Genomic DNA, 11,146 nt, shown 5'->3' with positions numbered 1-11,146 from the left:
GAAAATAATACAGGTGATTTTCAATATGATATTCACCCAACTATGGAAAGTATTTCAAGGTGTTAGCTGTCTTATCAGAACTGTAGTTAATGTCCACCCTCCGTCATTTAGAGGGGAAAAGGGTATAAGGACATAATGTCTTTTCCACTATAAAACCTGAGCCCATTATTCTCGAGATCGAACAGTATGGTCTAAACAGCGTCTCTTGCTGCGAGAGCAGATTGCCCAGGTCAGGCAATGTCAATGACACAGAAGCTATCCTACTGAAGCAAGATGACTGGTACAGGTCATCTCGTTAGCCGAGAAACCCCTCCCAGAAGAAATGACCAAGGGCCTCTTTTCACATCTTTACTTCTGTTCTCAGTGGGAACACACCTGCCAGTTTCCAGCTTCTGAAGTCTCAGCCTCGGAGGAACAATCTGCGAGTCCTTTCTTTTATGGGTGACGGGGTCATTTGTTCAGTGTCTTCCCCAGGAGCGAGGACGTGAATTATGAATTGCATACTGGCTAAGGGGGCAAGAGGCCCCTGTCCAAAGATACAACTCCCTGCTTCTGTGACTGCTTTCAAATCCCCAGGCGCCGTGGCTGCTGAACTGCTTTCTTTGATCTGCAAGACTGCCTCTATCCCACGAGCAGTACCTGCCTTGCTGACCTTGATCTATTTCTTGCTTACCATTTTGCTACCTGTCAAAAGGATGCGGCTGGGTTTCTGAGCCACTGCCTACTCAATCTCAGTTAACTGCTAGACCGTTCAAGTCACCTGGAGTCCAGAGTCAGATCTGACCCCCCCTTCTGGCCCCGCTCCCACCCCCACAGCTCCTTGCTCTTCAGTGGAGAAGTTACTCATTTCAAAAGCAAACAAAGTTACAATTTACCTGTGAGTAAACAGAAGATGGTTTATCAACAGACTTTACCTTAATGACTACAAATGTTTACCTCCTGCTTTCCAGAATGCAAAGAAAATCTTGGAAATGTCATAATATCTTGCAAACATTTGCAAAACAGATCCTTGTTCATCCAGAAAGGAAACAATTGTATTCGTTGTCTCTGACACAAGGAAGTGTTCAGTGAGAAGTAGACAGATAGATGCACACACTTACACGTAAATGAGATATGCTAATTAAAAATAGCAGTGGGTACTTTATTAAAAATTTATTTAACAATCTAACTGTTCAAAACATCTTTACATCAACAAATACAGCTGCTTGATATTGGAATTATAAAGTGACTTATCTTGAAAGACTGCATTTGTAGCCGGATGCACGTATTTTTGGAGTACTTGTATCAGAGCTTGTTTTGTTAGAAGTTGATATTTCTAGTTTTAGCCCGGAAGGAAAAAAAAATTAGAACAAGTCTCTCCGTGTTCATTTCATGGAAGAGATGGCTCCACTTAGTGTACTTCTGATGTTTGTCCGAATTACAGCTGTTTATCCTGCAACTTTCTTTAAGATTAATTAAATGCAAATGTAACACTGTGAATCATGGGAATACCTGCCAGACCCCTTATTAATACCTTCACTTAAAAACCCCTGTGCCGGAGAGTCATTAATTTGCTAAAAGAAAAGTGCTAAAGCAGCCCTTTTCCCACAAATAATTCTGAGGGGGCTGCCCAATTAGTCCGGTAGCATTCTGATCCTCCTTTCAGACCCCGTGGCCCTTTGAGGACACAAGAAGGCTCCGATGACAACCTGGCAACCTGGGTAGAAACCCAGCCAAGTGCGAGCGTTTGAAGCTGCAGTTTGGCTGCCATCGTGTCGGCGAAGAGAAAGAATTCAGGCACCATGTCATCCAGTACAAAGGATAAAAACAGATTCGACCGGAAATTCAATGTGGCACCACATATGGGATACATGAGTGCGGTTATACAACAGGCCACATATTTTTTTTGAACAGTTTCCTACATGTGATGCCGAGGACATGTGTAACCATCCTAACGTCTCTGGGAATCTGTATTTAATTTGAGTTGGGGTGGTGGCAGGGCTTGGAGATCTGAAGCCGCCACAGGTTTGTGGCAGATGGCTCTGTGTCAGCTATGACAAGCAGCCAGGCTCAGCTTCCTCTGCAGATTTTCTTTGCTCTCTGATCAGGTAAATATGGGCACACTCTGGAAAGTTCTACAGATTCTGCCTTAGGCTGCAAGTTTGTGACTTAGCCCCATCTGTCACAAATCTTCCTTAGGTTCTGTTCTAAGCAGAGACCTGAATTTACCATGTAGGGCTGCCCAAGAAAACGGCGCCGTTGCACCCTGTAAGGGGGAGGGAGAGAAGGGAGAGAAATGAAGAAGCATTAGGGATGGAGAAACCAACGTCTGCTGAAAATCCACATCACGCAATATTAAAAAGCAAACCCCAAGACCCCACCGAGTGAATGGTTCTCAAGTTTCATCATCTCAGAAGAAAGGAAGAAACAATCCCAGTATCTGATTGGTTTAAAGAGTGACTGTATTTCCACCCATAAGAGGAGCGCTACCGCTGTCACAAATGGGCACATTCCGTGGCACACGCATTTCCTGGTTTATGTTCTGGGCGACAACTATTAGATAGTCATCGTCCAACTTTAACTTTTATAAACACAAAACACACATCATCTGAATACATGGGTTTGTTCTATTTTGCTCATGTGCATTTTACTTGAAAGTGGCGAAGGCAGAAGATAAATACCATTACTTTTAGGTGGAATTTATAAAGTACATCAAGTTTACATACTGGCTTATATTCACTATTTCATTATGGCAGGACTGGGGTAGGGTGGGGTGGGGTGGGGGGAGCTTTTAAGATCTGTTAAACATTCTTCAACTTTTACAGATGTATCGCAGTGAAGCCCGAACATCACCTAAAGCCAGATGCCAAACTGATCTTTCTCACCCAGAATGTCATCTATGGGGCTGTAGATTACAAGAATTTATTTTTAATTAAGGAAAATTGAATCAAGTAAAATCAAGGGAGGGGAGAACACAGAAAGGAAGGAAAGAGCAAGACGGGAAGGAGGAGAGGGAGAAAGAAGAGAGAAACAGGGAGACTTGGTCTTACATTGTGTTGGTTCGGTTTTCAGTCGTCCTTTAAAATGCCACCCGCTTTTAAGTTCTCATTTTTATATATATAAAAAAAGTCATGGCTGCGGAGGAGCGTTAACACCAGGAAGCAACACCTTATTCACATCGAGGGCATAAGCCACCGTTGGGTGGGGGTCTCTTGGAAGGAAACTAAAGGTGGCTTGGCTGTGGCTCAGGGAGGCAGAGCCGGACATAACAGAGACAACCACAAATGGCTTTTCTGAGCATTGAGTCTGAACTGCAAGCTTCATCAGTGTTTGGAATCAGCTTTAGGCAGAAATTTGAAAATTTTTCGCTCCTTCAAATAAGAGGAGGTTATCAAGGTTATAAATGCTGAAGAACTTGAAGAGGAGAACAAAGTCAAGAGCAGCCATCGTCTGAGAGTAATTACAGGTCGTTCTTGAAACGAAGGGCAGAATGACACCCATCCACCCCCCACAGAAAATGTCACTCAATGTATTCATGAAAGAAACTGAGAAATAGGACAGGAATGAGAATCCCTTCCATTAGTTTGAGCCCCTCATTATACTTTGGCGCAATTTTCAATACCAGTAATAGAGGTATGGCCATACAATTTCTTTCTAAGACTAAAAATATAATGACCTAATTAAGTAAGGTTCTCTAAAAACATAAAGGTTTCAACTAATTGTTGGGGAATTTTAGTAGTTAAAATCACAAAGTGAAAATGAGGCAGGGGAAATACAAGTTCAAGGTGCTCACTTGTTTGGGCGGGAGAACAACAAGTATTCATGTAGAAAGTCAATCCTTGGCTGCTTACTTACTTCTATGATGACATCTAGGAACTCATGCTCAACTTAGCCCTGGGGATATTTTGTTAAAAACGACAACTTTAAAAGGGGCTCCAACTCCTTTCGCTATTAAGTAGAATCCAGCTCCTAGCAACCCTACTGGACAGAGTGGATGGCGTTGTGCAGTAGGTTATGAGCGGCTAACCAGAAGGTCAGTGGTTCAAAGCCACCAACTGCTCCATGGTAGAGCGAGGAGGCTATCTACTCCCACAAAGAATTATAGCCTGGGAAACTCAAAATGGTTACTCTGTCCTATAGGGGGGTGGGGGGCGGTGTCGCTGTGTGTCAGAATCGACCCAACTGCAGTGGGGGTTGGTTTTATTTGGATTAATCCTTAGGGAAACAGACTGCCACGTCTTTCTTCCACTGCCTTCCACTGATCAGCTGAGTGTTTTGGTCACTGTGCCACCTGGGGTCCTTTGCGAGGGACAGACAGGGGAAATTCAAAAGGTTCATGGAAAAATTCCATTAACCTTTAAGTCAATTATTTCCATGAACTTTTGAAGCTTCCTTATACATGTTTCTTACTGGGGAGGAAGTGGAACCTATCGTATCTTTGACAAGTCATGTGGCCAATGGATGTCCTCTACCCAGAAAGGACTATGTCCTGAATGTATAAGAACGCTGTAATCAGAGATTAAACTAGAGATGTTAACTTATTAAGAAAGTGGCGCAGCTAACGTTTGATGCTTGCATGACTCAATTTTCGTAAGGATCTAAGAAAAATGTATGTGTGTGTGTGTATGTCGGAGGGGGGGTGTGTGCACAGAGAGGTTCCTGTACATAAGCAATTCAAACATTTCAAGCCTGAAACCATTTCAGGTGGGAAGTCGAAAAATCCGTACGCGTATAGTAGAAAGAGTTACTTTCAGAATAAAAGAAGAGACAAAACCAAAATCCCCTCAAATTCTGTTTCTGCTTTCCCCCTACGAGCCTTCCAGTTCCCATCCCGCTTCAAGACCCCCACTCAGAATGGAAGGGTAGTGTCTCAGTGAGAAGCAAGCCAAGTGTTCATAGCCTGGTTCTAGTCATCACATTTCCCCATGTGAATCCCTGTGAAAAACCTTGCTCTAAATCGAACTCTAGATGATAAGCAGTTGAGAAGATTTTAAAATGTAATCTTAAAACACATACACAAATGGGTGTAAAAATGTAAAAGGAATAAATTCAGTGACATTCTATCCTTTCAGATGTTAGAAGCCTATGTTTTACAAAAGCAAAACCGCGCGGGCCAGTGCAACACTTCTAGAAGGGAAAAGGCAAACATTCTTGTTAACAGCACACAGAGAATCCTCTTCCATTGCACTCACAAGAGCTGATAAAAAGCTGCCTTGAGATCAATCGTTGGCAGTTAGTGAGAACGAACATCATCTGCAATAGTATACTTTGTAAAGAGAAAGGTAATAAGTATCACGATTTACTATTTCTAAAATACAGGAAATTTAGAAGACTCTCTTTTTTGGTTTGGCTCTCCATCTCATTACAGTAACTGCACTGAAAGCCATGGTCATTCCTGTGGTGACGAGTCTGGGTGCCTTGTCGTAGGCCAGTGTTTGCTGATAGCCATCAGCATCACAGAGTCCTTGACTATTTAGGAAGCTTGGACTAATTCATCTCTTTCTCTGAAACTGCGATTCAGGCACCATTATCATGAAGAATTATAAATGAGGACATATGTGAAAATACATGCTAGATTTACAAGGCAACCATCCCAGGTAGCAAAAACTTAGATGTTAATCACACACATACATTCCCATGAATGCTTACACATAATTACTGATCTGTAAAACTTTGAGATGGAACATTTTATCATGTACAGACTATAAATACAGGTAACTAGTTAAGACGACATAGTTCAGTGAAGCAGCACTTAAGGTTCCGGTCCTTTTAAGTTGCCTGAGGAACAAGTTGGTGTTTTCACAGCACAAGACGTTGATGTGCATTTCATACTTGGGGCAGTAGCTGCCTTAACGTATCTTCCCAGGAGATCTGTTTCCTTCTCCAACTTAAGGCGACTTGTTGCAAAAGCTTCTAAAATGGCTAACAATGTGCAGATGCAGAACCACAGGTTTAATAAGACCGAAATTGAGGCAAAGTGAAAAAAATCCGATAGACTTTAATGGTGGACATACATTTATAAATACTTGATCAAGAATCCACCTGAACGAAAAACCCAAACAAAAAGCTTGACTGCGAACTCTTGGAAACCAGCTCTGTGCCTCGTGTAGAACAACGTAGCTATTTGCACGGATGGTCATGGGTCGGTGTCCTGAGTTGCCACATTCTGCATATTGTGGTTTGGGGGCCACGTGGAAAACAATTTGGTTGACATTTACACAAACAAATCAGCGACTGCCCTTTGAAAACACAGAAAGGTTGAGGTACACCTTGGGTGCTGCTGTTTCCCCTGCAAACTTTCCCTGGTATCCGATACAATAGCATAGGCTCCTCTCGAGTAACACTGAGGCTGGAAGTGCTCAGTCAGCATTTGAAACGATTATGAGATACCTTCTGAACCATCGCCAAGTTAATAGACAATGAAAGATAATGAGCTTGAAATTGGGTGTTAAATTGCATTTTTGGTTCTCTCCCTTTTCCTTGAAGTTTAACTGTTTCCTGCAGAAACAAAGTCCAGTTTTGATGTATTACTATGTAAATATGTATTTGGGGCCATGAAACACGAAGAGGCGAGGATGGGCAGACAACTGTATTTCATGTGGGTGGTTTAGATATTAACATAAGACAATTAAAATACGCTGGATTATAAAACCGATAGATTGTAAACCCTTCTGAATTTATGTAAAACGAAGATGTTACATTCAAAGAATATAAAAAGGTATATTACTCATGGCCTAGAGCCACCTTCAACACTCGTAAAGCAGATTTATCCTAGTTCAATTACTTAGACTTTTAGTAGGGCCTTTGTGTTGTTATTTCAACAGTGTACAATTCTGGATGCAAACGACCAGAGATAAGATAGTGAATGAGGGAGTGAACGATGCTGCGATTTGTACTGTTTTTCCTTCTGCCTTTGCCAGCCAGCGAGGAAACTGCCAGTCTGATTCCAGGCAAACTCAAGACGCCAATGTCACTGACTAAAAAGGAAAATGACCATCATCTCCAAGGTGGTTCAAAATGAACACCAACCTTCAGACATGTCACTCACCTGAATTTTTGAGGACTGAAAATTTCATTAAGATAGGAAGAATTGCTTAGCCTCATTAGTATAATTGTAGAATCTTTCCTTTACTTCCTTTTAAACTAATGAGTTACATTAATCCAGGTTCATTTTTATAAGCCTCTTGGGGCTAAATGTAAAGGACAGTCATCTTAGAACACAATAAATTTTTTTTAAGAAAGCATGTACCGTGCATTAAGTGCACGTATTTCATAAGACCTAGGTTAATACAACCGGCATCCAGTTTAATTAATCCTTGTTAGTGTAACAACTAATATCCCTCCCTAGCATGTTTCCTTTAAACATTAGTATGTTAATTAAATGTTTTTTTTAAGATTTTTTTCTTTGTACTTCAATATGGCATTTACACCACGTAAATCTCTTCTCAATAACTACCTTATAGAGATGTTTTCTTACAATATCGGGTCTCTTGCAGAATTTCTGAAGCCTTGTTGAAAGCTGCTCAGGTGTAGAATACAGATATTCAGCTGCAGGAAAAACAGATACATTTTTAATGAAACAAAAACCTCAAAGCACACACTCGATATTAGTCACTTTACTAATTAAAAATGCATATTGCTCTGTGCCGCCTCGTGTTTTACATTATTTAAGCATGATTTTATAAGGTTACCTCAGCTCACAAGGATGTTTAATGCTAAATAAGACTGTGTAGTTGTGATGTTTAGACATCTCCTTTGGGTGATTAAAATACATTATTCTAATGTAACACAATGCATATGTGATATAGTTAGTGATGAGAATTTTTTCAAAGAACTGGTACCATAGCCGTATGTGCCCTGTACAACAGTTGCATATTATTAACCAGTCGAGTGTTTATATAATTTGGTGTGACTTTCAGGCCTCAATTTTTCTGTGTGTATCATTAAAAAAAAAATCTGTAAGCTATTGCAGTCACACTGACCTGCTTATAAAAATCCATCATGATGGGATGTGTATGCTAACAATGAAGAATGCTATTTGAAAACTTGCTTTTTTGTTATCTTAAAAGAACAGATGGTAAATATAAGCTAACTCTAATGTATTAAAACACATAAAATTTTCCTTAACACTAACATGTTGACTTGCCAAATAAACAATTGCTCCCGCCTAAGTTTATTTTCAAACTTTCTACTTTAGCATTTGACTGTGTATACTACCTCAGGAACGAAGAAAGGACATGAGAGCTGCTACCTGGGAAGATTTCAGGATAAACCAAGTCCTTGGGACAAAGTGGGTAGCAACCACAATACACAGCTTCCAACCTAAAGAGATTTTAGAAAGAGGACAAGAATATATTTTAAAAAACCAAACCAAACAAAAAAAAAAAAAACAAAACCAAAAACAAACCACGTTCCTTTCATAGGCAGAGAGCGATTTTGTTTGCTTAAGTCCACAGGCTGATTTCCGAGTGCAGTGGAACAAAACCATCGTCGGCAGTCCCATCCTAAAGCCAAAGTTGCTCTTTTAAAAGATTTTATTGATCATATATGAATTTCATAGAACAGAACCAACAGCATATGTTTTGTTCACTGAATTAATCAAAGCGCAGCTCTGCATCTTCTTTTTGTTTTTCAATACTGTTTAACACATTTCATCATCGGCAGATAAACACATGTAACAACGTGGTAAAGTATGGACAGCTTTTCTTAATAATGCTGCATAGCCCCAGAATGTTCATTTTTCAAAAATGTTTAAATCAAATAGCAAATACTTCACTTTAACACTATAGCCGTGGAAATGATCGAGGCACTCTCTAAAGCTTCAGGAAAAAAAATTACAATCTGTTGTGATGGGGCATTTTCATTTAAGCTCATGCTTCAAAACAATTTGCTATTATGCAGAATGTAAAACTATTCCAGCCCCCCCCACCCCCGCCTTCCTTGATGGAAAAACTCTTATGAAGACTGCGTTCATGAACATTTTGCTTGCTTGCCTAAAAATCCAGATCGTTTTTCGAGTTTATCAGAAAAGGATGTCTGTATTATTAAGCCAACACAAAAAGAAAGTTTCACTTTGTGAAAGGGTTTCCCCTACCCCCAAGACCAGCTAAAGGGAGCTTTCTCCACATACGGGTAGTAAGGGTTAAGTAGAGCAAAGGCACTGTGTCTCAATGGCTGTTTTTACCCTTGCATAATGGCTATTGATCTGACTTATAATAAACTTTAAAGGTACCACTGTAATTTCTGTTGGTTAGAAATTATGCAGTAAAATTCAAAACACTCTTCAAAATATGTTTATTTTATGAGAAACTTTGAATGACGTCCAAAATGTTGACCAAAGGCGGAATTTTATTTTGAACTGCAGGTTTTTTTTTCAACCCCAGAATAATTTGAAGTCATGTCAATGTTTACCTTGTTTATTTACAGTGACAAAGTACATGCAATTTAAGCTGTTCTTAAGTGGGTGATGCTTTCCCTATTTTTATGTTAACTGAAATTAGTTTGAAAGAAAAATCTTCGCTTTGATGCTGCAAACTTTGAAAAAAATACTGAGCTCCAAGCTTTGCTGCAAACCTGACACAAGTTGCACGAGAACACAGTGGAAAAGCAGTCTATTCACCGATCATTCATTTCAGAGATCACACTAATATTTAACATTTTTCCCTTGAAACATCAACAAAAGTTTTGAGCACAAAAGCCAGTAATATTCCTTAAGAACCCAAAACAGAGAAATTTATCTGAAATCACTCAGTTTTAAAATGATGTGCCAACCGAAAAGCAAATACATATGAACATTCCCTTGTAATTACGTAAAATCAAAAGAGTGAAGTCACAGGCATTTCAGAAAGTGCACATGTTATCTACTATTTAATAATGGATATGAATTAGAGTATTCTGTTCCCTGAAAGACAATCGCAGGCCAAGTTACATTTTGAGTCATCGTATGAGCCCATACCAGGCCATTTCCAAAAAGCCTCTGCTAATTAAAATTCCGTAAAAGAGGAATGGCGTTTTGTGAATTTTTAAAAAAGAAATGACAAACTCTGCAAATTACCTTCTCTACGCTTATATTTCCAATCAGGTTAAAACAAAACAAAAAGCAACCAACCACCACAAGGCTCATATTTTTATCTTGTTAAAATACTAAACCTTACTGTATAGTCTCTTTGGGTTAGGACTATGTTTTACAATACATTAAGAAAGAGACCAATATATTTTAAGAAAAAGTTATAAAATCCATCCTCTTAAGTTTCTCCACTTTTGCTATGGTGAAGAAAAAGATCATCTCAAGGCAATAATGCAATTATTCATCATTTCAATTCTTATGCACTACCAGTTAAATAATAAATAGAGTTCCAATTGATCCATTGTTAAAATGACTAGTAAATGACCTTTTTATTCCAATTAACAAATCATCTGCTAAATCTATGAATCTTAATATTCAGATCTATTCACTTCAATTCATATAATTTATCTGCAAATAGTTGTTGGGCTTTTGATTCTAAATATAATTAGCTGATAATTTTGCTTGGCTGAATTACTTTTCTGGAGGGCCTGCAAAGGCTCTCAGTCGCATTATCTAGCAATAATGAATCTGATAGGTGAAATTTTTTACTGTAATGAGGATGAGACACAGTTGTGACACCTGAGTCTACTAATAACAGAAGACTGCTAATTATCGACAGCACTTTTTTTGTGTGATGCAAGGAGGAAAAAAATCCCTCATTATTAAAAAATAAAAAGTTACAATTATAAGTGACACCGGAGGAGAGTAAATAAAATGGAGTGATTAAAACATTGCTGCTTTAAGGGTGTTTTTAATTAAGTGGAAATGCTAATGTTGTCATACTTAGCAGATGGGATTAAAATTAGTTATTGTAAGTAACTCATATTTTATGTTATGGTTTCCACAGCATGTCTACAAGATCTAAGAAAGTGATACATTCCATAAGACATTTTAAAAATGAAATTCTCATACTCTTTACAACTCATAATAATGAACAGCATGAATAAACTATTGAAAAAAACGCTGCCAAGGATTTTACCATAGTGATTTAACTCGCAAGGAATGTAGCCATTATGTGCTGGACTGTTACAAACTCACTGAGGCTATCCCTTTTGCTTTGCTGATTGCTGCATTCCCTACTTCATTCGCACTCAACAAAAT

At 39.1% G+C, this 11,146-nt stretch overlaps 1 protein-coding gene across 12 annotated transcripts in view; it reads right to left on the bottom strand.

Annotated features, from left to right (window-relative positions):
* Positions 1 to 1,137: 1,137 nt before the first annotated feature.
* Positions 1,138 to 11,146, bottom strand: part of QTMAN (queuosine-tRNA mannosyltransferase) — a 459,649-nt gene continuing 449,640 nt past the window's right edge. For 9 of the 12 annotated variants that reach the window (XM_075529859.1, XM_075529861.1, XM_075529854.1 and 6 more), the window contains 3 exons: positions 8,228 to 8,301; positions 7,436 to 7,527; positions 1,138 to 2,245 (listed from right to left, as the gene is read on the bottom strand). In XM_075529859.1, the coding sequence (XP_075385974.1) occupies positions 2,162 to 2,245; positions 7,436 to 7,527; positions 8,228 to 8,301 (250 nt within the window). In that variant the 3' untranslated portion in view covers positions 1,138 to 2,161. The remainder of the gene's footprint in view (positions 2,246 to 7,435; positions 7,528 to 8,227; positions 8,302 to 11,146) is intronic. The other 3 variants (XM_075529863.1, XM_075529865.1, XM_075529853.1) reach the window with 1 other exon arrangement.

Source organism: Tenrec ecaudatus, chromosome 13, assembly GCF_050624435.1.
Source record: "Tenrec ecaudatus isolate mTenEca1 chromosome 13, mTenEca1.hap1, whole genome shotgun sequence".
Lineage (NCBI taxonomy): Eukaryota > Metazoa > Chordata > Mammalia > Afrosoricida > Tenrecidae > Tenrec > Tenrec ecaudatus.
The sequence above is the reverse complement of the archived record's forward strand: the minus strand, read 5'-3'. Positions and strand labels throughout refer to the sequence as shown.